The sequence below is a fragment of the Colobus angolensis genome, unplaced genomic scaffold, assembly GCF_000951035.1.
Source record: "Colobus angolensis palliatus isolate OR3802 unplaced genomic scaffold, Cang.pa_1.0 Scaffold427, whole genome shotgun sequence".
Taxonomy (NCBI): Eukaryota; Metazoa; Chordata; class Mammalia; order Primates; family Cercopithecidae; genus Colobus; species Colobus angolensis.
In genome coordinates, this window is record NW_012117677.1 from 336,401 (window position 1) to 361,467 (window position 25,067).

At 47.4% G+C, this 25,067-nt stretch overlaps 1 protein-coding gene across 3 annotated transcripts in view; it reads right to left on the reverse strand.

Annotated features, from left to right (window-relative positions):
* Positions 1–25,067, reverse strand: part of ATXN7L1 (ataxin 7-like 1) — a 277,297-nt gene that overhangs the window by 43,259 nt on the left and 208,971 nt on the right. For all 3 annotated transcript variants that reach the window (XM_011956865.1, XM_011956866.1, XM_011956864.1), the window contains one exon: positions 18,793–19,015. In XM_011956865.1, the coding sequence (XP_011812255.1) occupies positions 18,793–19,015 (223 nt within the window). The remainder of the gene's footprint in view (positions 1–18,792; positions 19,016–25,067) is intronic.

Below are 25,067 nucleotides of genomic sequence, written 5' to 3' on the forward strand. Positions count from 1 at the left end.
CACACTGGGCACGTTGGTGGATACACATAGTTCCAGCTACATGAGAGGCTGAGGCAGGAGAGTCACCTGAACCCAGGAGTTTGAGGCTGCAGAGAGCTAGGATTGTGCCACTGTACTCCAGCGTGGGTGACACAGTGAGACCCTGTCTTGGAAAAAAAAAAATTAGAAGAATCTGTTCTGTTCAAAAAGATTTATTGACTTAATTTCTCACCCTTGTTCTGATCTGTTGACTTTTATTTCTTTAGGGAAAAAAATCAAACTTCAAGTGTTGATATGAACACACGGACAGCTAGTAAGAAGAGAAGGTGCTCTAGTACCTGGGCAGCCTTCTGTGATGTATTAATATTTCTTTGTGAAGCCAAGTTAGTTCAGGAAAGGAAATTAGAACTTGCAAGTTGCAGATCTAGTTCTTGTTGCATGAGCTGGTACGAGTTAACATAATGCCTCTAGTTTCTGTGAAAAATGCCCTATGTAGATGTTAGGCCCTCAGGCCTTCGGCAGACAAAGATATGATGCCTGGGATAGAATAATCCAGAGCAACTGTACAAATGGAAATACATTTAAAAAACCAGCTGGGCATGGTGACTCACGCCAGTAATCCCAGCATTTTGGGAGGCTGAGGCGGGTGGATCACCTGAGGTCAGGAGTTCAAGACCAGCCTGACCAGCATGGTGATATCATATCCCATTTCTACTAAGAATACAAAATTAGCCGGGTGTGGTGGCGCATGCCTGTAATCCCAGCTATTTGGGAGGCTGAGGCAGGAGAATCGCTTATACCTGCGAGGCGGAGGTTGCAGTGAGCCGAGATCGTGCCATTGCATTCCAGCTTGGCGACAGAGCGGGACTCCGCCTCAAAAAACAAAAACAAAAAAAACAAGTCAAGCAGCCCTCAAATGCTCACAGCACAATCTGCGTTTCTCCTCTAAAGTCAATGTCTGGCTCTGAATGTGCTCCTTAAGGCAGCCACACGAGCACAGGTGCACCAGGTCCCAACATTTGGAACTGTGCCAGTTGACTCATCTCTTTGGTGACACTCCTTCCCAACTGTGTATAACTGAGCTTGGGCCAGGCCAGCTAATGTCTGTGACTGTCTCCTAATTTGGAATTTTTTCCACTATATAATGAGTATGGCCCATTCATACTCTACTGTCAATGCTTCCAGAACTCAGCTGGATGCAAAACTGCAGCCCATCAGAAACAGGAAAGACAGCCTGGCGTGCAGTCCTCTGGATTGAAGAATGGGAAGCGTTGGGGAAAAAAGTCTGATCATGAATGTTTCAAAGATTTCAAAGACCAGGTGAGTCGGTAAGGAGCTGGGCCACTGAGTAAACACCTCTGATGTTAGGTAAAAGGACTTGGCAGGAGGAGAGAAGGGAGACTGAGCTCTTTTGGGTGTGTTCTAAGGGTGTTCATTAGCTAATGGAGAAGGGCTTAGAAGAGTGAAGGAGGAGAACCTGGAGCCGTCCCTGATACTTTTTTCTTTGGTGTCCCTTCTCTCCCTCAAAACCTTTGGGTTTTCTCTTGAAGGGAACCTGCCTTGGCCTGGACTGAGAAGACACAGAAGCAGGCAGCTGAGTGACGGCGGGAAAGGCATTTGACCTTGCCATCCTCTTCCCCAGTATACATGCTAGCCATTGGGCCAGTCTTTCCTCACTACAGCTGGCAACAGCCCCAAGGTCCTGAACTGAGAGAGCAAAGGAGGAAATGGTCACAGGACAGGGCCACAGAATCTGGAAAGCCAATCCCAGAGATGATCCTTCTTGAGCAAAAAGATCCAGCTGACAAAAGAGCCTACTTTTTTTTTTTTTTTTTTTTAGATGGAGTCTCGCTTTTTTGCCCAGGCTGGAGTGCAGTGGCGCAATCTCTGCTCACTGCAACCTCCGCCTCCCGGATTCAAGAGATTCTCCTGCCTCAGCCTCCTGAGTAGCTGGGATTACAGGCGCCCGCCACCACGCCCAGCTAATTTTTGTATTTTTAGTAGAGATGGGGTTTCACCATGTTGGTCAGGCTGGTCTTGAATCCCTGACCTCGTGATCCACCCACCTCGGCCTCCCAAAGTGCTGGAATTACAGGTGTGAGCCACCACGCCCGGCCTCATAAAAGCCCCACCCCCCACCTCCCACAGGCACAGATCCCACGTGTGCCTATGCTGCAGAGAGGGGGACAGTGCAGTCACAGGGAAGCCAGCATCTTGGAATTGTCCTCTGCTTCCTCTTACTGTCCCCGTATGCATTCCCCTTACTTCCTCTGCTGTCACCTTCCCCAGCCAGGAAAGTGTCCCAGCCTTGGGCACGCCCCTTCCAGATGGCTGTGGACCCTGAATGACAAGTTTGACTTTTTTTCCATTTGGAAAGAAGCCAAAAGGTTCTAACCCCTGCTTTCACAGTATGGGCATCTCCCATCTTCTCTGTGTCTAATCACAGTAACACCTCCATGTGCAGGTGGTGAGACCTGGGAGGGAGTGGTGAGTTGGCAATAGCCTGATGGGTGACTCAGCAATTTATTACGCTGTTTGCTTAGGTGACAAACAAGCCTGGCAGTTACCCCCGAGCTTAGCTAAAGCCGTTCAAAGTTCCTTTTTCTTCAGTCTAAAGAATGCACGTTCACCCTTTCCAAAGTTGCACAATTAGTTGCATTTATCAACTCACGATTGTCCTTTCTTTGTGGAGCAGTGTTTGAAAGGGAAAGATGAGTTCCCACTCTTCCCCTGCTGCTTTCATAATGCCTGTTTTGTTCACTTGGGATGAACTCTTTCAGGGAGCTCAGGGCTGCAGCCTGTTCCCCTGCTGTGTCTAATATACTGGGAGTAGTTCTCTCCTCATCATCTCTGAACCTTTGTCTCGGTCCTGGGAAAGGAACCCAATGCCGAGAACACCCTCCCTCAACCCCCTTGCTACATGGGGGCGATATCTACCTCTGTTTCTTTTGTGCTGCTTTAGTTGCCCACGTCTTCTTCCTTTGTGCTTGGCCTGTCTGAATTTATCTTTCTAGATCAAGGCGGGTCCTCTGGCTTTAAGAAACATGGTTCTCTTGGCATCAAGTAGATTCCCCTCCCTGCCCAGTGATGTCTGCAAAAGAACAGAGGTGGAGACTCATGACGGTGCCAATTGCAAGAGCCACCAATGTGCTGCAGGGCCAGCTGCCCTTCTGCCAGCTACACTTTCCTGGTGATCATGATCTATTCTTTGATTATCAACAGATATGCCTTAAGAGAATGGTTCAGAATGTCTCTAGGTCTGCAGAAATTATTGCCAGCCCTTCTTCACTTACCAGAGCAGGGTAAAGATGAATTTGACAGGCAGGAGCCTGAAGACATATGGTATTTGTGCTGTGGGTTTTGTGTGTGATGAGAGTTCTCAGCTGTCTGATTTCCTCCACCAATTCCTTCGACAAAAGCCTATGTGCTTATGCTGCTGGCCTGGCAGAAATTTGAGAATCTCTGACTCACTGGCAGAGTCTTAGAAGGGCCATATCACCCAGCCTCTTGGCTTCCAAGCAGTGATAGCATTAAGTCATCCCAAATAAAAAGGAATTTACCCTCTTTTAAAATGCCCTTGGAGAAGGAATTCAATTTAGCTCTCTTGGATGTATTTTGGCGGCTACTATGAGGAAATTATTTATATCCAATCTAAATTCTTTAAGTTGAAGAAATACTTGGGAGATTCGAGAAGGCTGAGGGGCAGGCAATCACTAAGAATCTGGGTAAATAACAGAGACACAAAGTCCTCCTACCGTGGTATGACAGATACAGTTGATACTGCATAAATCCTGACAAGTGAATAAATGGTATTTTTGCGTGTGTGTCTGGAAAAATATTGGGAAAACTTTCGGAAGACCTGTCTGTAAACATCTTTAGCAAACAGAAAACAGGTATTCAACCACAGAGCATGGTAAATAAGAACATCTGCCAGATAAGTCTAATATTATTCTGTGACTGAGTGTCAGGCCTGGTGGTTAGAGCGGAGGCATAGTGTCTAATCTCTCCTGGCCTTTGCACAGTTTTGGATTCTCTCCCATGTAACACACCTTCAGTAAACTGGGGAAATGTGGTCAGACCACACAGCTATCAGGTGAGTGGTGCTGGCAGCAGAGACAAAAGAAAAATGAGTTGGCAGGGCTCAATTTCAGCCTAGAGTGGTACCATGCAGAGCTCGACAGGGACCCACTGCCGGCCAAGAAGGTCATAGTGTCTTCATCAGTGACTTGGACGATGGGCTAAGACTTTCCTCCTCAATTGGGTTAAGAGATGATTAGCTGCTGTGAAGAATGATGTGGGATTTCCTCCTGAGTCAGTTAGGTGGGAGGAAAAATGAACAAGCTGACTTGGAAGAATTGTAAAAATGGCCAGAAGCAAATCAAATAAAACCAGGCAGAACAAGTATGACTGAATTGAAGGTCTGTGCCTTGTCAATATTCTGGCAAATTTATAGAATGTGGAGTGTTGGAAGATGGTTGAGGATAAGGTTTAGAAATATAGGCTTTCAAATCAGACCAACCTAGACTCAAATCCTGCCTTTTCTGTTGCTGGATGCATTACAGTATCAGAGCCTTCTGGCTACCCCGTTTCAGGGCCTCAGTGGGCCTATCAGGACTCTAAGAATGAGAAAGAGGACAGCTGGCCTAGTAAGGAGTCAGTGCTGCTTTCACTTTCCTGCCTTGGTGGGGTGGCCTCACGCAGTACAAAGCCCACACAAACATATGTGGCTGCCCTGCCTAACTTATCTCAGGCTCCGTGCCTCAGTTTTCTTATCAGTCAAATGAAGATAACAAGAGATATTTGAAGTGATTAAGTGAGGTAATAGATACCAAGTGCCTAGCATAGTGCCAGGCACATAGCAGACTCTCAATAAACTGTAACTAAACAAAAAGGGCACAGAGGATCCCAGCATCTGCTCTCATTCACCTTATACTTGTAGGGTATATATGTGGGGTGCAAATCATAGTCACCATCAGAAAACTTCTGCTTCCTTAGTCCCTTCTGGTCCCAGAGGGAAAGGAGGGGTGGACAGGGTGGAGGCAGAAGCACCAGCACAGGGTGGGAGCAGCAGCCTTCCACATTCATGCAGACTAGAGGCCTCCTTCTGGGTGGGGCAGTGAGGAAGAAAGGCAGAACGAGGTGGGGCCAGATTCAATGACCCTTTTCCAGGACCTGTCAGCCCTACTTCACAAGCCCGCCTGCTTCTCCATCTCTAGTATTCCAGACACTGCTTAAGCCTGGACTAGGGGTTAAAGGACCCATCTGGATAGGACTTTCTGGAAGAGGAGTAAGGAGGAACTCCAGCCTCCTCATGCACAAACATATTATCTCCTGCAACCCTGAAGTATGTTAGGCATTGGGGCTCTCTGCTGGTTCAAAGATGCCTTCCAGAGAAATAACTCTACGAGCCCCCCTCTAGGCTGCTCCAATTTTCTGAAAGCAGGAGGCCCCAGCGCAGCTCTCCCTGCTGGTCTGTTAGTCTCTCTTGTACTTCTGTTATTCACAGCTTCCCAGGGCATGAGCAGAAGGTGGTCTCCAAACCTACTGGGTGAATAAGGAGTGCTAAGTGTCCTGACATTCCTGGGAGTCCTAGTACCCTAGGACTGTGAAAAAGTCAGCAAGTCACAGAAAAGGAGAAGATAAAAAGGAAAAATCGAACCCTCATGCAGTAGGGGATATGATGCTGCACAGGCTGCCTTTGGGACCAGCTGTGCCTACAGCAGTGTGGCCTTGGGTAGAGTCCAGGAGGGTTTTAAGGATAACCCTAGACCTAATCAACTGCACCTGCTCAGTGCCTTTCCTCGGCAAATGAGAAGGAAGAGCCACACAATTCCAATGAATGGCCATTGAAATTCACATCAATAAGGAAATGGTATCAGAGCCCGGGAGGATAGGAATTGAGAACGTAGAGATTAGGAGGCAATTTGATTCTGCAGGGAGCGCTGGTGCAGGGTGAGGCAGAGCCCCAAGCACCCTGTCCCCAGCACTGGCCCAGAGCAGGCTCCACTCTGGAGCAACAAGCGGGAGCGCTCCCCTCAGCAGCCACCAGAGGTCATTGGTTCCTGCTGTTCGAGCTGCAAGCTGCTCTGTCTGCAGTGCCTTCCAGCCAGTACAGCCCAGTTACTGTTTCCCAACAGTGCTGGAGGAAACACTGACCGGAGGGGAGACAGGGCAACTCCTTACAGAACACCCTCCATCCCCCTGCCAGGAAGGCTGGGAGCTGCACCTTGAGCAGAGACCCTGGGCTCCCATCCTAAGCCTTTGGCCTTCAAGAAGCTTTTTCTGAGCACGCTGAGAGATAAGGAAAAGGCAAAGCATCCCAGGCTACTTATCAGTGCTCCAGCTTCTGGCCAGGTACCCTGACACCTGCTGCTCCCAGTTTCCTGCCAGAGGAAAAGCCCCCAGAAGCACCTTCCCTCCCCCGGGCATCACTCACTCACTCTGCTTTTTCCTTTTTGGTATTAGAATCCAGTTCTGGGCAGGCAGCCTTGCACCTGAACCACCTTCATCCAGAAAACAAAGCACATTTTCTTTTTAAACCTTCAAGGGTTTATTCTGAATGGCATTTTTGCCATATTAAAAAAAAAAGTTTAAGGCCAGGTGCGGTGGCTCAAGCCTGTAATCCCAGCACTTTGGGAGGCCGAGACGGGCGGATCACGAGGTCAGGAGATCGAGACCATCCTGGCTCACATGGTGAAACCCCGTCTCTACTAAAAAATACAAAAAACTAGTGGGGCGAGGTGGCGGGCGCCTGTAGTCCCAGCTACTCGGGAGGCTGAGGCAGGAGAATGGCGTAAACCCGGGAGGCGGAGCTTGCAGTGAGCTGAGATGCGGCCACTGCACTCAAGCCTGGGTGACAGAGCAAGACTCCGTCTCAAAAAATAAAAAAATAAAAAGTTTAGTCTTCACATTGACCTATAGCAAACTCAGAATATTCTTTGTCCCAAATTAAATAGACTTTTTCTTTTTTAAACTCTATGTTAGCAACATCAGGCTGGGTGCGGTGGCTCAGGCCTGTAATCCCAGCACTTTGGGAGGCTGAGGTGCGTGGATCACTTGAGGTCAGGAGTTGGAGACCAGCCTGTCCAACATGGTGAAACCCCGCCTCTACTAAAAATACAAAAATTAGCCGGGCGTGGTGGTGTATGCCTGTAACCCCAGCTCCTCGGGAGACTGAGGCAGGAGAATTGCTTGAACCCAGGAGACGGAGGCTGCAGTGAGCTGAGATCGTGCCACTGCACTCCAGTCTACAAGCCAAGGGGAGACTCTGTCTCAAACAAAGAAAAACAAAAACAACAACAACCGAAAAACTATGTTAACATCAGCACCCAGTTAGAAACCGGCTCTTCCCCGACATTCAGTGAATCTGACTAAAGTCCACCTCTTAAACAGCTGTTAAAAAGTCCAGGCCTCAGCATTGCTTGCAACCTTTCCGGCTTGGCCTCTCTGTGTGTTCTAATCTGTTTGCACTCAGCCACCAATGCAAGTCTGACCATGAAAGGCTTTGTGGGTTGCCCACGGCCCAGAGGTCCAAGTACCACCTTCACAGCCTGGCCCACCCCACCCCTCCTGCCCCAGCCACCTTCTCCCCTAGCCTCTTTGGACTTCTTACTTCTCCTTGAACACCAGTGCTCCGGCCTGGCTCTGTGCCTTTCCGTGGGCCGGGCTCTCCTGCTGGTGTGCCCTCCCCCATTCTCCGGGTGAACACTCCCCCATCTGTCCAGATCCGGAGGAAACAGCCTCTTCTCTCCCAGTGCCTGCTGTTCCTTCCTGGGTGTTTCTGCTGCACTCATCATGTCCTGTGGCAAGGTTTTATTTCTACATCTATGTGTCCTGACCAGACTGTGAGCTGTCTGACAATGGGAACCTCGTCCCAGTATACATGTCGCTCTGGAATTATCCCAGCAGCCTATACATTATCTAGCATTTAGGAGGGGCTCGATAAATGTTTGATGAATGAATTAATGTTCTCGGTGGAGGTTAAATCACATAACACAATAAAAACCAAACTGGCGACCCATCAATGCTTGGTAAGAACAAATGCTTTAGGTGGGGATCAGGCTGTGCTGCCTCTCCTCTTCTGAGAAGAGACTGGGCGAGGACAAAGGTGAAGTGTGTGCTCATAGCTGCACATGCTGCACACCTACCATGCGTGAGCAGTGAGTTACGCACTCACGTGCAATACCGTGTTTAATCTCCACCCCCAGTTTCATAGATGTGAAGCCTGAGGCTGAGAAAGGTTGCCCCAGGTCATTCCACAAAATGAAGGGTAGAATGGGCTTGACGTCAGGCAATAATGAGGGTGCTGCTCTTTATTGCAGCACTGGAAGCCAGAAGGCCAGGGATCAAGTCTCAGCTCCTCTGCTGTCCCACTGTGTATGTAATCTCAGCCCATCACTTCATCTCTTTGGGCCTCTGTTTTCTTATCTTCATCACAAAATAGTCTTTAGGCTCAAATAGGATTGGGCTATGAAAACATCTAAAAATCATAATGAGCTATGCAGCCACAAAGGATCATGGTTACTAATCTCTGTGGCTCATCCCTCTTCTTTCCTTCAGGCCGTTTTTTTTTTTTTTGAGATGGAGTCTTGCTATGTTGCCCAGGTTGGAGTGCAGTGGCACAATCTCAGCTCACTGTAACCTGTCTCCCAGGTTCAAGCGATTCTTGTGCCTCAGCCTCCCGAGTAGCTGGGATTACAGGCACACACCACTATGCCCAGCTAATTTTCTTTTTTTTTGTATTTTTAGTAGAGATGGGGTTTCACCACGTTAGTCTTGAACTCCTGACCTCAAGTGATCCGCCTGCCTCGGTCACCCAAAGTGCTGGGATTACAGGCGTGAGCCACAGCGCCTGGCCGCTTCAGGCCATTTTCTTCCTTCCCCAGCTGTCTTGGTCTTACTTTCCCTCCCTAGGCTGGATTCCCTATTTCTGAGCACTTCTGTGACTTCACAAGGTTGGCTGCGTTTACACCCAAGGAGCTGTCCATTGTCCTTACCTTTGCTCATCTGAAAACCCAGTGAGCAGGCAGCACTTACATGTTTAAATTCCCATGGCCTCCCTGTCCTGGAAGGGACACTATGTCCCTGCCTGCAGCCCCCAGATGCTTGCATATTCTGGTCTGTTTACCTCCCCACCCTCTCTTTCCTCTTCCCCCTGAAGTCCATTACAGAAACGTTAAACTTCTACTCTGTAGGCAGACAAGTGGGAGCCACCAAAGAGTTGTGGGAAGAGCAGGGGCTCACATCACTCTGGTGGGGTGTGCGGGGTGGACTGGAGGATGGGCAGAGCGAGGAGCAAGGAGGCCAGGGAGAGGCGACTGCAAGAATCCTGCTGAGGAATGCAGGGCAGTCACAGGGGTAGGAACCTTGCAGTGTCTGCGGCTCCTCGGGTTGCTCGTATTTCACAGCCTGAGATGACTCCCTGTGTCTTCAGGGAGCCATCAATCCTGAGCCTTGGTCTTGCCCCTAGTTCATGCCAGCACCAGGCAGGAAGAGATAAGCCACCCAGTTTCTCCCACAGGCGTCTGGCCAGGGCCTCTCAGTGATCGCTTCCCTCTCCATAAAGCGCTGGGAAGACTTCCAGAGCACTTCCACTCCCTCAGCCCCAGTCACTCTGGGAGGACCCGCCTGGTAATTCCAAGCATTTGGAGAGGAGCCCCGCCTACCTGGGGAGAGGGAGCCCTCCCCCACCTGCTGCAGGGCACGCACGGGAGGCCAGGGAGCCTGCTGATTTTTCTTTTGCTTTGGCTCATTTTCCTCCTGGAGCAGCAGGCTCATCTCCTGCATTTTTAATAGCTGAGCATATTTAGCATTCAACACACACGTGTGGGTTGATAAGGCCCAAAGAGAAGGCAACAAGCCATCCAGGGGAGGAAATCCTCCTCCTACCTCCTCTCTGCCTCCTACCCACCTCAGCCTACATCCGTGGGTCTGAGTTCCCCATCAATTCGCCAGGCCAGACCAGGGTAGCCGAAGTGACAGCAGCTGGGAGAGTCAGACTGGCTGACTCGGTCACTGTGCCAGGGTCTGGTCCCATGGCTGAGCAGGGACTCATAAGTAAAGGCTGAAATGCTCAAAACAGCCAAACAGCCATAACTCTTTCTTGATTTTTACCTGGGGACCGAGTCATCTTGCCCACCTCCCTCTACTGTCATCAACTACATAGATGTCAATGCTGTGGGATGTGGCCAGGTACCCCCGACCTCTGGCTCCCGCAGGGGTGGTCCCCACTGTCAGGACAGTGAACCAGTGGAAGTGGCCTCTGAGAGGCTGAGTGCAGGGCTGGGGATGCTGGGCAGCCTGTGAGTGCTGTCAGGCAGCTCTGCAGGGGACAAACCTGGTAACATGGCAATGTTCTCTGTGTTTTCCCCTTTCTTCTTCTTCTTCTTCTTTTTTTTTTTTGAGACAGGCTTGCTCTGTCGCCCACGCTGGAGTGCAGTAGTGTGATCTTGGCTCACTGCAACCTCTGCCTCCCAGATTCAAGTGATTCTTTTGCCTTAGCCTCCCAAGTATCTGGGATTACAGGTGCCTGCCACTACACCTGGCTAATTTTTTGTATTTTTAGTAGGGGCAGGGTTTTGCCATGTTGGCCAGGCTGGTCTTGAACTCCTGACTTCAGGTGATCCACCCGCCTCGGCCTCCCGTGCTGGAATTACAGGCGTGAGCCATCACACCGGTCTCCCCCTTTCTTGTAATGCAGTTTTTTTTTTAACCTACTCAGCCACATAAAGGAGAAAATAACAAAACCACAGACCATTTAATCTTGTGCTGGAATGCCAGGAGGTCAGCCTGATAGAGTAGTGTTTTCATTGCTGTACGTGTGAATTTGAGCTATTTGGAAAGGGCAGCCCTAACCTGCTGTTAAATCTAATCTAAGGGCCACGGTCCAGCATGGGTTGGCACCGCTTATGCTTTCTTGGCCAGGAGGGGGCGATACAGAGCTCACTTGGAGCAATGGAGCAGAACTTGGGCAGGGGGCGCTCTGCACCGCCTGATGCAGGTCTTCCAGGTCTGTTTCCACCACAGACCCAGCAGCACCAGGCCAAGGGGAGAAACGAGCTGGAATTTAGCAACTCCTGTTGGGAGTGTAACTTTTTTTTTTTTTTTTTTTTTTTGAGTCGGAGTCTCGCTCTGCCGCCCGGGCTGGAGTGCAGTGGCCAGATCTCAGCTCACTGCAAGCTCCGCCTCCCAGGTTCACGCCATTCTCCTGCCTCAGCCTCCCGAGTAGCTGGGACTACAGGCGCCCGCCACGTCGCCCGGCTAGTTTTTTGTATTTTTTAGTAGAGACGGGGTTTCACCGTGTTCGCCAGGATGGTCTCGATCTCCTGACCTCGTGATCCGCCCGTCTCGGCCTCCCAAAGTGCTAGGATTACAGGCTTGAGCCACCAAGCCCGGCCGGGAGTGTAACTTTTAAAGAGATTAGATGAGCCCAATTAACACACCATTGAATTGTAAAAACCAGAGGGCCCCACCCAGAGTCAGCGGCCTATGTGTCTAGATCCAGCAGCCACTAACCACTTCAGGCTACTGAGCATTTAAAATGTGGCTACTGTGGGGGCCAGACGCTGTGGCTCACACCTGTAATCCCAGCACTTCGGGAGGCTGAGGTGGGTGGATCCCTTGAGCTCAGGAATTCGAGATGGTGAAACCCCAACTCTACAAAAAACAAATATTAGCCAGGCACAGTAGTGTGCGCTTGTCGTCCCAGCTACTTGGGAGGTTGAGTTGGGAGGATCACTTGAGCCCAGGAGGTTGAGGCTGCAGTAAGCTGAGATCTCACTACTGTACTCCAGCCCCAGGCTGGGTGACAGAGTGAGACCCTGTCTCAAAAAAAAAAAAAAAAAAAAGAAAAAAAAAGATTTTAAAAAAAGTGGCTACTGTGACTGAGGAATGGGATTTCAAATTTCATTTAAGCTCAGTTCATTGAAATTTAAGAACAGATACTTGATTCAGTAATTAGAAAATGTTTAAGTCTATTTAGAACAACTGGGGTATGTCAATCTATTTTATAATCTCTAGTTTTTATGAAATCTAAAAATGGGTCAAATATTTCTGATGAAAATTTAGTGTCCAAATTGAGATGTGCTGTAAGTGTAATAAAACACATGCAGGATTTTGAAGACTTATGAAAAGAAAATAATGTAATCTATCTCATTGATTATATGTTGAAATGATAGTATTTTGAATATATTAGATTAAATAAAATAGTCACGTGTCACTTCATGATGGGGCTATGTTCTAAGAAATTTAATGATAGGTGATTTCATCATGCTAACATCGTAGAGTGAATTAACACAAACCCCTGCACACTGGCCTGGGCGACAGAGCTATACCCTGTCTCAAAAAAGAAAAAAAAAAGGGTGACCAGTTCCACTTTTCCGATGGATCACCCTCTTCTTGCAGGTCCGGGCAGGATTCTGTCCTGTCAAGTATAAAAGGTGCTTGAACCTAAGCTGTATGGTACAGCCACTTGTTCCTAGATTACAAACCTGTACAGCATGTGACTGAACTGAATACTGTAGGCAACTGTAATATAAGGGTAAGTATTTGTGTGTCTAAACATATCTAAATGTAGAAAAGCTACAGTAAAAATATGGTATAATCATGTTATAGGACTGCTGTTGACTAATACGCTTTTATGTGGCACATAACTTTTTTTTTTTTTTTTTTGAGGTGGAGTCCCACTTGCTTTGTTGCCCAGGCTGGAGTGCAGTGCCAGGATCTTGGCTCATCACAACCTCTGCCTCCCAGGTTCAAGCAAGTCTCCTGTCTCAGCTTCCTGAGTAGCTGGGGGATGCTACCACCATTATTATTATTATTTTTTGTATTTGTAGTACAGACAGATTTCCAGCATGTTGGCTAGGCTGGTCTCGAGCTCTTGACCTCAAGTGATCCATCCGCCTCGTCTTCCCAGAGTGTTGGGATTACAGGCATGAGCCACCATGCCCGGCCAATGACTATTTTTAAAAATTAATTTCATGGCTGGGCATGGTGGTTCATGCCTGTAATCCTGGCATTTTGGGAGGCCAAGGCGGATGGATCATGAGGAGTTCAAGACCAGGCTGGCCAAGATGGTGAAATCCCGTCTGTACTGAAAACACAAAAAGTAGCTGGGCATGGTGGTGGGCACCTGTAATCCCAGCTACTTAGGAGGATGAGGCAGGAGAATAGCTTGAACCCAGGCGACAGAGGTTGCAGTGAGCTGAGATCACGCCACGGCACTCCAATCTGGGTGACAGGGCAGGACTCCAACTCAAAAAAAAAAAAAATTAATTTCACCTGTTTCTTTTGTACTTTTTTCCAATGTGGCTGCTTGAAAATGTAAAATTAACATGTGTGACACACATTACATTTCTATAGGATAGTGCTAGTCTAAACAATTCAAGACAAAAGGTCAGCCATCTCCAGGAATGGAAATCTTAGAATCCCTTTCAATGGTCACATCTATTTCATTCCATTCAACAAATATTTACTGACACGAGTACCATGCTTGTTGAGTTGGTGAGCGGTTACCATACAGGAGGCCCTCCAGTAACTACTGGGCAGGAGGAAGACAGGAAGTGGAGTCTATGGCTGATCAGAGAAAGTGTCACATGTGAGGTAAAAATTAAGTGCCCTGGGGATTAAAAGAAAGGCGATAGCATATCAGGTTGTTGGCAAGGAGGAAGTGAATGAGGAAAGGGCATTGAGAGAAGGTAGCCAGTGACACGGGCGATAAGAATGGTAAGGATTTTGGCCAGGAGAGAAGGGGACTGAATGCTGTGGAAACACGGGGCTTGGCAGACCCAGTGCCCTCAGACTCCTCTTTCCCTGTCCCAATCCTCCATGGCACCACCCTTGGCCTCTGTTCTTCTCACACCATATACCTCCCTGGCAGGCACCATCTATACCCACAGCTTCCATGCCCACGTCTACACTGATGACTCTCTAGTCCTGGCCCATACCTATCTCTTGACCCCTGGTTCCAAACATTCAGTGCCCACTCACATTTCTTTGTAGATATTTCTCAGACACTTCAAAATCCACTGACTTCCCAGCTGAACTCATCCTTCCCTTCCCTCCCTCAACTCTGGCCCTTACTGTCCTTCCCTTGAGGAAGCGGCAGGACCACAACTCAGATGTTCTAACCCCTCCCCTTGTACTCCAGCCCTACATATGACCCCCAAAGTCCTGTGGAGTTTTCCCTCCTTAATATTTATCTCACCCTGCCCCTCTGTACACATCACTGCCTGGAACCAGGCTGTCACCACGCCTCGCCTGGGTGATACAATGTCCTCACCATTCTTGCTGCTTCCTGTGTGACCCCCCCAGCCATCCTTTTACATGGCTGTCAAGGTGACCAGACTACATCATAAAACTGCTCCTTTAATGCTTCTTTGCAATTTCCAGGGTGAAGTCCAAATTCCTGAACTTAACACATACAGCAGAACTTCATAATCTGGGCCTCACTCCCCTACTCAGTTTCACATCCTGCCTCTCCCCACATGCAAATACTTTTGCACATTCTGTTCCCTTTGCCTAGGACACCCTTCCTACTCTCTTAGTTAGATTTTCTTTTTTTTTTTTTGGTGGTAAAATAGACGTAACATTAAAAATTTACCATTCTAATCCCATTCTCTTTGTCTACCTCCTTTCTACTACTTGTCCTTTGAATTTAGCAGAAGTGACCTTTTTTTTCTTTTCTTGGCTCAATGCAACCTCCGCCTCCGGGGTTCAAGCGATTCTACTGCCTCATCCTCCTGAGTAGCTGGGATTACAGGCACACGTCACCATGCCCAGCTAATTTTTGAATTTTCAGTAGAGATGGGGTTTCACCATGTTGGTCAGGCTGGTCTTGAACTCCTGACCTCGTCATCCACCCGCCTCGACTTCCCAAAGTGCTGGGATTACAGGTGTGAGCCACCACACCTGGCCGGAAGTGATCTCTTTGGAAAAAACCCTTTCTGAGTCCTCAGCCTGGGTTAGGTGCCCTTCTCCTTTGCTACCGATCTCATAGTCCTTATCACTTTGTACTGTGTTAGCTTATGTTTCTATTTACAGACTCCCTAAGACAGTGTCTGTATCTTAACTTTGTATCCCCAGGGCTGCAGTGTACAGTTGTATAGGTTATGCACTGGGAGAGGAGGCCTGGCTAAGGAAGTGAGCAGGGGATGAAGGCCATTAGTCAACTGTGCACCTGGTATAGGCCTGTATCCAGACCGTTTTCTAATTTGCACAAAGGTGCTTGTGTGACATCAGGGGGCCCTGTGTGTCCCCCGTGCTTGTTGTAGAGTTGGCACACACAGTCTTACAATAAGTGCTCATTAAATGTTGAGTGAAGATGGCTGGATGTTCCAGGCAAAGGCACCAGGGGTAGAGACAGGGGGAAGTCTGGCATAATAGGGTGGTATTGGATATGCAGTATTGAGTTAGGGGGGTTGCAGCTAGTTGGCAGAGGGTCCCTTATGTTGGGCTGAGGGACTAACTCTTTAATTCAGGAAGCAGTGAGGAACTTTGTGAATTTTTGATAGGACTGTGATATAGAATTTCAAAATATTCAGGCTTGAAAATGAAACTCAGAGAAGTAAAGTGACTTGTTCAAGGACACACAGAAAGTTAGAGGCAGGGCCCAGACTTGAACTTGCTTTTCCTGCTCCTAGCTCAGTACAGGTCTGGGGAAGTGCACTCTGGGGAGCTGCACTCTGGGATACCTCTCAACTGAGGCTGAGCCCTCTAAGGCTCAAAGCCAAATCTTCCCAGCCTTGGAGACTCTATCTCTTCCCAGACACATGTTCCTGGACGTGGTGGGTAGATGGACGACAGCCAGGCAGATGGGAGGTGAGAACAGTTAGGTCTCCAGACCATTGCAGTCTCATTCAGCCTCATTCACGGCGCACCACTTGTTCTGTCCTCAGAATATTTACCGACTTGAAGGCATGGCAAATTACCCATGCTTTTCTCTTCTTCCCACAGGTAAGCACTCTAGTCTTTTCACTACGAGCTATCTCCCTCCTTACAAATCTCTTGGTTGCTCATCTCTGGACCCGGGCTAGTTTTTTCAGTTTCTCTCTTTCTTTCTCTCTCTCTCTTTCTCTCTTTCTCTCCTTCTTTTCTGAGACAGAGTCTTGCCCTGTTGCCCAGGCTGGAGTGCAATGGAGTAATCTCAGCTCACCGCAACTTCTTCCTCCCAGGTTCAAGCAATTCTCCTGCCTCAGCCTCCTGAGTAGCTGGGATTACAGGTGCGTGTCACTACGCCTGGCTAATTTTTTGTATCTTTAGCAGAGACGGGGTTTCACCATGCTGGCCAGGCTCGTGTCGAACTCCTGCCCTCGTGATCTGCCCATCTCGGCCTCCCAAAGTACTGGGATTACAGATGTGACCCACTGCACCCAGCCAGATTCTTTCAAAACCACTTTTTGCCCCTAGCTGAAGAGGACTTGACTGTGGCAGGTCTTAAGAAGTGTGTGTTGAGTTGGACTGGATTGAGTGTGGACAATGATTTGAACCCAATGGTCACCCTGAAGGTTTGCCTTTTGGGCAGGTGCTTTTTGGTGCTGTGGGGCTACAAGAGACCTCTCATTTGCTCTTTTACAAGGAGCATTCATTGATGATCTTCCCCGAGCTCCCTGGGTCTTCTCCTGACTTATGTGCTCCTTCCCTGGCTTCCCTTATTTTGTTTCTCTGTAGCTCATTTCTGGACTCTGAATAAATTATTTAATCATTTTTATCTTCACTCTGAGTCTGAAGAGCCATTTCTCTAATTTTTTTTAGAGAGATTTGACTTGTCAATCTTTATCCCAGGATGGATGTCCTTTGGCACACATGATAATATAATAATAATAACGATGACATTATGCTAAATTATTTATTGAACATACACTACGATCCAGATACTGTGCCTACTACTTTATAAAAATTAGCTCACTTAATCCTCACAACAATCCCATGGAATAGAGCTATTATTGGCCCCACTTTACAGATGAGGAAACGGAAGCACAACACAATCAAATAACTTGCCTAAGGTCACCCAGCTGAAATTTGTGCCCAGGCCAGTGACTCCAGAGCTTGTGGTTACATCGGGATACCACACAGCCCCAGCAAATAAACTCTCAGGCACATTCTCAGGTCACCGATAAGACGGATTGCAGGGTAGTGACTGGGAGACTCACATTGCTGGTGGATGGGCAACCACCAGTCTCAGGCTGAGTCTTCCCTAACCAGCTACAGCCTCCTGCAGGGTGGACCTGCAACCCCAACAACCCGAGGAGAACAAAGCTTGCCCATGAGGCCCAGCTGCGTGGCAGGTAGCTCCTCCACAGCCATGCCTATACCTTTCCACTCCATCACAAGAGGCTCTGCAATTGATCTGACATAATTAGCTCTTTACTAAGTCATCATAATTTCCAGTGTGCAGTGACAAACCCATTGATGGATGATTTTACTCCACAGCTTGCCTAGGTATGAACTTAAGTGCAATTAACTGTCATTAATTGATGGAACACTTTTTTTCTTTAAATACATAAAACAGATGGACTCCACACTTATCCCTTCTCTGCCTTCTCAAGGCTTGAAAGATAAGCATAGAGGTGCTGTCAGAAGCCAGTTCCTTAAGTACTCCAAGCTGGGTGCCAACAGCATTTGAAGATACTCATCTTCCTTTGTTTTAAGTTTGGCTTCCTAACTGTCTGTTCCACAGGCAACCTTTTCTGACTTTTTAGTAAGGGCTGAGATAACCAAATGAATTAAAAGCCTCAGATTTTTTTTTTTTTTTGAGACAGGGTCTCACTTTGTCATCCAGGCTGGCGTGCAGTGGCACAATCTCGGCTCACTGCAACCCCTGCCTCCCGGAATGAAGCAACTCTCCTGCTTTAGCCTCCCGAGTAGCTGGGATTACAGACATGCACCACTATGCCCAGCTAATTTTTGTATTTTTAGTAGAGATGGGGTTTTACCACGTTCGTCAGGCTGCTCTTGAACTCCTGACCTCAAGTGATCTGCCCACCTCAGCCTCCCAAAGTGCTGGGATTGCTGGTGTGAGCCATTATGCCTGGTCAAACGTCTCTGATTTTTCCACTGATTTTCCACTCTTTTTCCACTGATTTTCCACTATTCCACTATTCCACAGGACCTGGGACCCAGTGTTGGGGGTAGGGCTGCGGCTTTGCTCCACACCAGGCAGACTGTCAGTGCTTTTGATTTTACACCAGAGCTTGTCTTCACTGGGGTGGAAAATTGAGAGGTGGCCGCAGAACTGAGAAATATTTCCCTGTTACCCTTTTCTTAGACACAACTTGGCTCAACTCTCAAGAGAATAAAAAAATTCCCCATCAGGCATAGGGTTTATATATAAATATTTTTGAGACAGAGTTTTGCTGTCGCCTAGGCTGGAGTGCAGTGGCACGATCTCAGCTCACCACAACTCCGCCTCCTGGGTTCAAGCAATTCTCCTGCTTCAGCCCCCTGAGTTGCTGGGATTACAGATACATGCCCCCATGCCTCGTTACTTTTTGTATTTTTAGTAGATACGGGGTTTCACCATGTTGGCCAGGCTGGTCCCAAACTCCTGACCTCAGGTGATCCACCCGCCTCAGCCTCCCAAAGTGCTGGGATTATAGGCGTGAGCGTGGCCCATATGGTACTCTTAAGGTCCCACATGCCCTCTAATATTTAGGTTTATCTTTCCATCATTTTGGGTTTCTGTCCCTTCATTCCTCAGTCCCCCAGATTCCTGCATGTGACTCCTAGGAACAAAGCCAGAGGGTAAATACTGTTTCCCATGGTGACAGGAACAGCAGGGGGGACAGACAGCAGCTGGCTGCCAGCCAGCTGACTCACCATGGTTTATCCCTTGATCCTTTCGCAGGAAAGACTGTGTGCTGTTTGCTGCTGGAGGTAAGTAGATTGTCTTTGGGCGTTTTGAATGGCTTTGAGGTGCTGCTGGCAGAGTGATGGCCGCTGAGACAGGCTTTTGTTTTCACCTGTACTAGTGATGTCCTGGGATTGGAGGCTGGAGACACTGGAGAGGGAGAAGGTCTACACATTGAACCGTGTCTTCTCTCTACAGGGGCAGAAAGTAGAGAACTCAGCACAGCATCTGTAGCAGGTGAGGCTCTCACACACTCACACACATTCAAACACACAACAGGCAGAGAGAAGTGCTTTCCCTGCAGCATCGGCATCCCTGAAGCCTAGGTTCTGATGAGACGATTTGTCTTGACATATGCTCCTATTCCACCAGCTAGCAATACTTATGTTCTGGGTTTCTGTATCAAATAGCATGCTCAACTAACATCAAGGTTCTCGCGGGAGGCATTTACCAGGTCATCTTTCTGCAAAACTACTTCCACAGGAGTAGCAGAGGGACACCAGGTATCACCTGAACAGCGGGATAACCCCACATAGCCAAAGCAATTCCTAGACAGCTACACAGAGGCCACAGGTCCATCAGAGCAGTGGACAGGGCAGAACTCTCAACAAACAGGAAACTCTCGAACCTGACACTCCGCAGGAGCACTAAAGTAAGAGGGACCAGCAGGCTTGAATCAAAGGGACTTTGCGAGCGAGGAAGTGGCCCAGCAGCTGTCCTGGGACTGAGAGGACAGTGTCGACACACCCCTGCTATGGCCACCGCGAGGTCCACAGAGGGCCACATGCAGGAGGATGTCAACGCTTGAGCCAGAATCTGCAATGTGGGGCATGGACTTGGGCCGGCGAGCACAACTTCCTGAGGTTCTACAGAGAAGACCAGAGCTCTGGGCAGAGATGCGTCACTTGTTCACGTTCTGTTAGCCCCTGCGCTTTCGACTGAATGGGCAGGATGAGGATACTGACCAGGACAGCAGATGCATGAAGTAAAGTTCTAGTGTGCACCCACTATGGGGTTCTTAATTGTTTTAGAGTAGCAAATCTGATAAAAATGTAAGACCCCAGCAAAATGCACTTTTACACCTATCCAAAAACTTTGTACATGATTACAGGAAGGAATCCCAAACCCTAAAAAAGACAGAGCTTCTTGAAACCCTAAGTCCTCTCTGGCTCTCTTATGTCTCACATATAATTAGTGCTTAATTAACATGTGTTGAATAAATAAATGAAATTATAACAGATCTCCTGAACTAGAGATCACAGATCTGAAAATCTGGCTGAATTTGATAATGCAAAATGTGACAGACAAAGATGGCAGATCATTCTCTCTCCAGCCCAAAGCTGAGCCTAGGCTTCTCTCATTAGGGCACCTTTCCTGGATGCTTTTGCAGGCACCCTAACCTGGGAGATGCAAGCCTACACCTGTGGCCAGCTGCGACAGGAGTCTGGGGTTTCTCTGTGCTCCCTTGTACCAATGGGTTGCCAGGCTGTCTCAAAGCAGACTGAATTTAGTCTTCTGATGCAATGGGAATTAAGAGGAAGCAGATTTTTGAGGATCATTCAATTGCTGCATTTTTTTTTTGCTTGACCAGTGCTCATATGCTGCCTACACAGAATAAATTTACAGGGTACTTTTTCCTCATTGAATCAGAGTAGACCTTTGCATACAGCTTAGTTCTCAGAAGCCATCCTGTTGAAGCTTTTGAAAACAAAGAGCTAGTTCTGAGGCCTCTGTTTTGAGGGCTGGGAGCCGGGAGACCTGGGCTCCCACTCCAACTACACATACACAGTATTAGGCTTGGGCCTTCAGTTTACCACTGAACCTTCCTTGGTTCCTGTGTCTTATCTGTGAATGAAGTGGGTCCCTAGATGGCTTCAAAGCCTCCTTCCACTCAATCACCATAAATACAAGGGATACTTATACCTGTTCCTTCCCTTCTCATCCCTCATGATTCCTGGATGTCAGAGCAATAATAACAGCCAAAGTATTGAACAATTTTACTCAGGCGAGATCTTCCTTGGAGGAATTCATCCTTTGTAAAATTGTACTGGCCTTTACAACCCCTGTGAGACAGACAGGAAGCAGCCAGGCATCTCCACCCTCCTCACGACTGACTGGCCAAAGGAGACCCAGAGAGGTGAGCTGATTGCCAAGGTCAGGGCTACTCAAGGATCAGGGTGCCTCTGTGCCAAGTATATAGGCCTAGCTGCCTCTCAGGAAGGCAGGAAACTAGGTGAATAAAATTCGAAGCCAGGAAATTAGAAAATGCAGAACTTAGAATCACTAAAGGTTACAACTGGATCTTAAAAGTCAACTAGTGTGATCTTTCTGATAGATGAGGTTATCAGTTGCCAGCCTTCGGGTTAAAGCTAGTTAGCAGCAATCCTGAGACTAGAACCAAGTCTCCTAACTTCAAGTCTATCGACGTTCTGCCTCTCAGAAATGTCTTGTTTAGCAATTTGTTTTTCGGCAGAGGCTTCCAATATGAAAATAAGACTTTGATTTTTACCACTACTGCTTTAGATGTTTCTGCAGTCTTCATTCACTCCCTTGCTATCACTGACTCAAAGCTGATGGTGGGTGGGTGGGGCATGTACAGAAATATTTCTTGGTTTAGGTGGGGAGATAAACCTGAATAATGAAGATACATTTTATTTTACTAAACTAAATGTTAAAAAATATGCAAGTAAACAAAGATAAATCTCAAGGAAGGGTGCCATGAAGGACAAAATCAATGGGCCAGGCCAGTGATTCTACAATCACCTTCTGAAAGAATTCTGGTTAGTGGTCCTGGCTGACACATTCTGCTGCTAAATTTACAAAAAAAAAAAATTTTTTTTGAGACAGAAAAAAAACTCTGTCACCCAGGCTAGAGTGCTATGGCACGATCATAGCTTACTGCAACCTCTGCCTTCCAGGTTCAAGTGATCCTCCCAATTCAGCCTTCTGAGTAGCTGGGACTACAGGCATGTGCCACCACACCCGGCTAATTAATATTATTTTTTGAGACACAGTCTTGCTCTGTGGCCCAGGCTGGAGTGCAGTGGCAGGATCTCATCTCACTGCAACCTCCACGTCAAGTGATTCTCTTGAGCCTGGGAGAATCAAGGCTGAAGATTCTCGTGATCTCAGTCTCCCAAGTAGCTGGGATTACAGGCATGCAACATCATGCCTGACTAATTTTTATATTTTCAGTAGAGATAGGGTTTCATCATGTTAGCCAGGCTAGTCTTGAACTCCTGGCATCAAGTGATTTGCCCGTCTTGGCCTCCCAAAATGCTGGGATTATAGGCATATAGGCATGAGCCACTGCACCTGGCCCCAGTTAATTATTAATTAAAACTTTTTTTTGGTAAGGCCAGGCTCATGCCTATAATCCTGGCACTTTGGGTGGCCAAGGTGGGTGGATCACTTAAGCCTGAGAGGTGGAGGCTACAGCAAGTTGTGATTGTACCAGAGAACTCTAGCCTGGGCAACAGAGCAAGAATTTGTCTCAATTTGTTTTTTTTTTTTTTTTTTTTTCAGAGACAAAGTCTCTCTAAGTTCCCAGGCTGGTCTTGAACTCCTGGGCTCAAGAGATCCTCTTGCCTTGGCCTCGCAAAGTGTTGGGATTACAGGTGAGCTACCACATCCGGCCTACAAAACAACTGTATCAGTGGATAAGTTTTTTCTTGGTTTCATATTTTATTTTTTGAGACAGTCTCACTCTGTTGTCCAGGCTGGAGTGCAATGGCGTGATCTTGGCTCACTGCAACCTCCGCCTCCAGGTTCAAGCAATTCTCCTGCCTCAGCCTCCTGAGTAGCCGGGATTACAGGTGTACACCACCACGTCTGGCTTATTTTTGTATTTTTAGTAGAGATGGGGTTTCACCATGTTGACCAGGCTGGTTTCAAACTCCCGACCTCAAGTGATCTGCCCGCCTCAGCCTCCCAAAGTGCTGGGATTACAGGTGTGAGCCACCACACCTAGTTTCATATTTTAGATTCAGAAACTTGTCTTAAATTGCCAGTTGAAAGAACAAGTTGCAATGAGGGAATATTAATTAAAACCTGAAGACAGCCCTTTGCCCTTAATATAAGTTTTTTTTTTGGTTGTTTGATGTGTGATTTTGTATTGCAATAAATAGGTGAAAGCAATATTTCCTACTTGTGAAATGGTTTGAATTAAATCAGAAGGGCTCTCACAACCCTTGAGCTATGGGAACAAGCTTGCCCCCTACTGGTGCAGATGAGAAAGGTTGTATAAGAATTTAAAGGCCCAGTGCAGTGGCACACGCCTGTAATCCCAGCATTTTGGGAGGCCGAGGCGGGTGGATTACCTGAGGCTGGGAGTTTGAGACCAGCCAGACCAACATGGGGAAACCCTGTCTCTACAAAATATACAAAATTAGCTGGGCGTGGTGGCACATGCCTATAATCCCAGTTACTCAGGAGGCTGAGGCAGGAGAATCGCTTAAACCCAGGAGGTAGAAGTTGCTGTGAGCCAAGATCGTACCATTGCACTCCAGCCTGGGCAACAAGAGTGAAACTCTGTCTCAAAAAAAAAAAAAAAAAAAAATTAAAGTGGAGGGACCAACAGAGTCAGTGGTCAGGGGTTCACTGTGGAGGTGAGCTGTAGCTAAGCTTTTGAAAAGGGGTAGAACTGATGTCCCAGGTAGGGCAGAGTGAGTGGATTTTACAAAAAGACCTATTCAATCTATGTTTCTCTAGTCTATGAAGACCTGCCTGTAGTGGACTTACACAGTTTTGTGTTGGTGAGGAGGTGCACTAGGTTGGTGATAGGAGAAGGCAGGGTCTTATCTCTTGCAAAAAGATGCTGCTGAGTGAAGCTCTCCGGCTGTACATTACAATCATTCGGATATAAGCCCTCATCCACTTGAGGCTTAATCATGTCTTATGTTTTCATTAAGGGACTGCCTAAGGTAGATCCCTATAATTATTCTAATTCCATTTGCCCTGCCCAGAAAGAATTTGTAGTACATTATATCCCTCACTCATTGTTAAAATATTTAATACTTAAGCAATTTTAGAGAAAAAGAGCACTTTCCTCTAAATTTTCTTAGTCTTTGTTAATGCATATAGCTTTATTAACAAAACTGTAATCAATGGATATTTTGGACTATTCTTTGTCAACTAACATTCTACATATATGTATCAAATTCCCACAAACTTGCTATTTTAAACTGTTAGGTAATATTCAATCATTAACATGGCGCAGATTATTTAGCTACTCTCTTACTGTCTACCTACTATTTGTCTTTAAAAAAAAAAAAACTGATTTGACCGGGCGTGGTGGCTCACACCTGTAATTCTAGCACTTTGGGAGGCCAAGGCGGGTGGATCACAAGGTCAAGAGATCAAGACCATCCTGGCCAACATGGTGAAACCCCGTCTCTACTAAAAACACAAAAATTAGCCAGGCGTGGTGGTGCGTGCCTGTAATCTCAGCTTCTCAGGAAGCTGAGGCAGGAGAATTGCTTGAACCTGGGAGGTGGAAGCTGCAGTGAGCCCGGATTATGCCACTGCACTCCAGCCTGGCAAAAGAGTGAGATTCCGTCTCAACAACAACAACAACAACAACAACAACAACAACAACAAAAAACCTGATTTATTTAAAAAGTGATTCAGAATTATTTCCTTGAGGTATAATTCCCAAAGTGAAAGGCTGCAGTTTTATAGCTCTTGCTACGCATTTCTTTCCAGACCATGTGACAGAAAGACCAAACGAATCTATTGTGCTAATATTGAATATAAACACCACTCACCTACTGAAGGGAAAACAGAAAATCACTATCAGAACACCTGTGCAGAATTAAGTATTCAATACATCAATAACAACCTCAGTGAATGATCTTGACCCAGCAGCCTCTGCTCTCACCTGTTTTGTCCTTTGACCAATAGTAATAATAGTTTAAGATTTTTCAGGTGGGTACAGTAGCTCACGCCTGTAATCCCCCACTTTGGGAGGCTGAGGTAGGCAGATTGCTTGAGCTCAGGAGTTCAAAACTAGCTGGGTAACATGGTGAAATCCTGCTTCTACAAAAAATTTAAAAAATCAGCCTGGTATGCGCCTGTAGTCCCAGCTACTTAGGAGCTGAGGTGGGAGGATCGCTTGAGCCTGGGAGGTCAAGCCTACAGAGAGCTGAGATTGTTGCACTGCACTCCAGCCTGAGTGACAGAGTGAGACACTGTCTCAAAAAAAAAAAAAAAAGGCCAGGTGCAGTGGCTCACACCTGTAATCTCA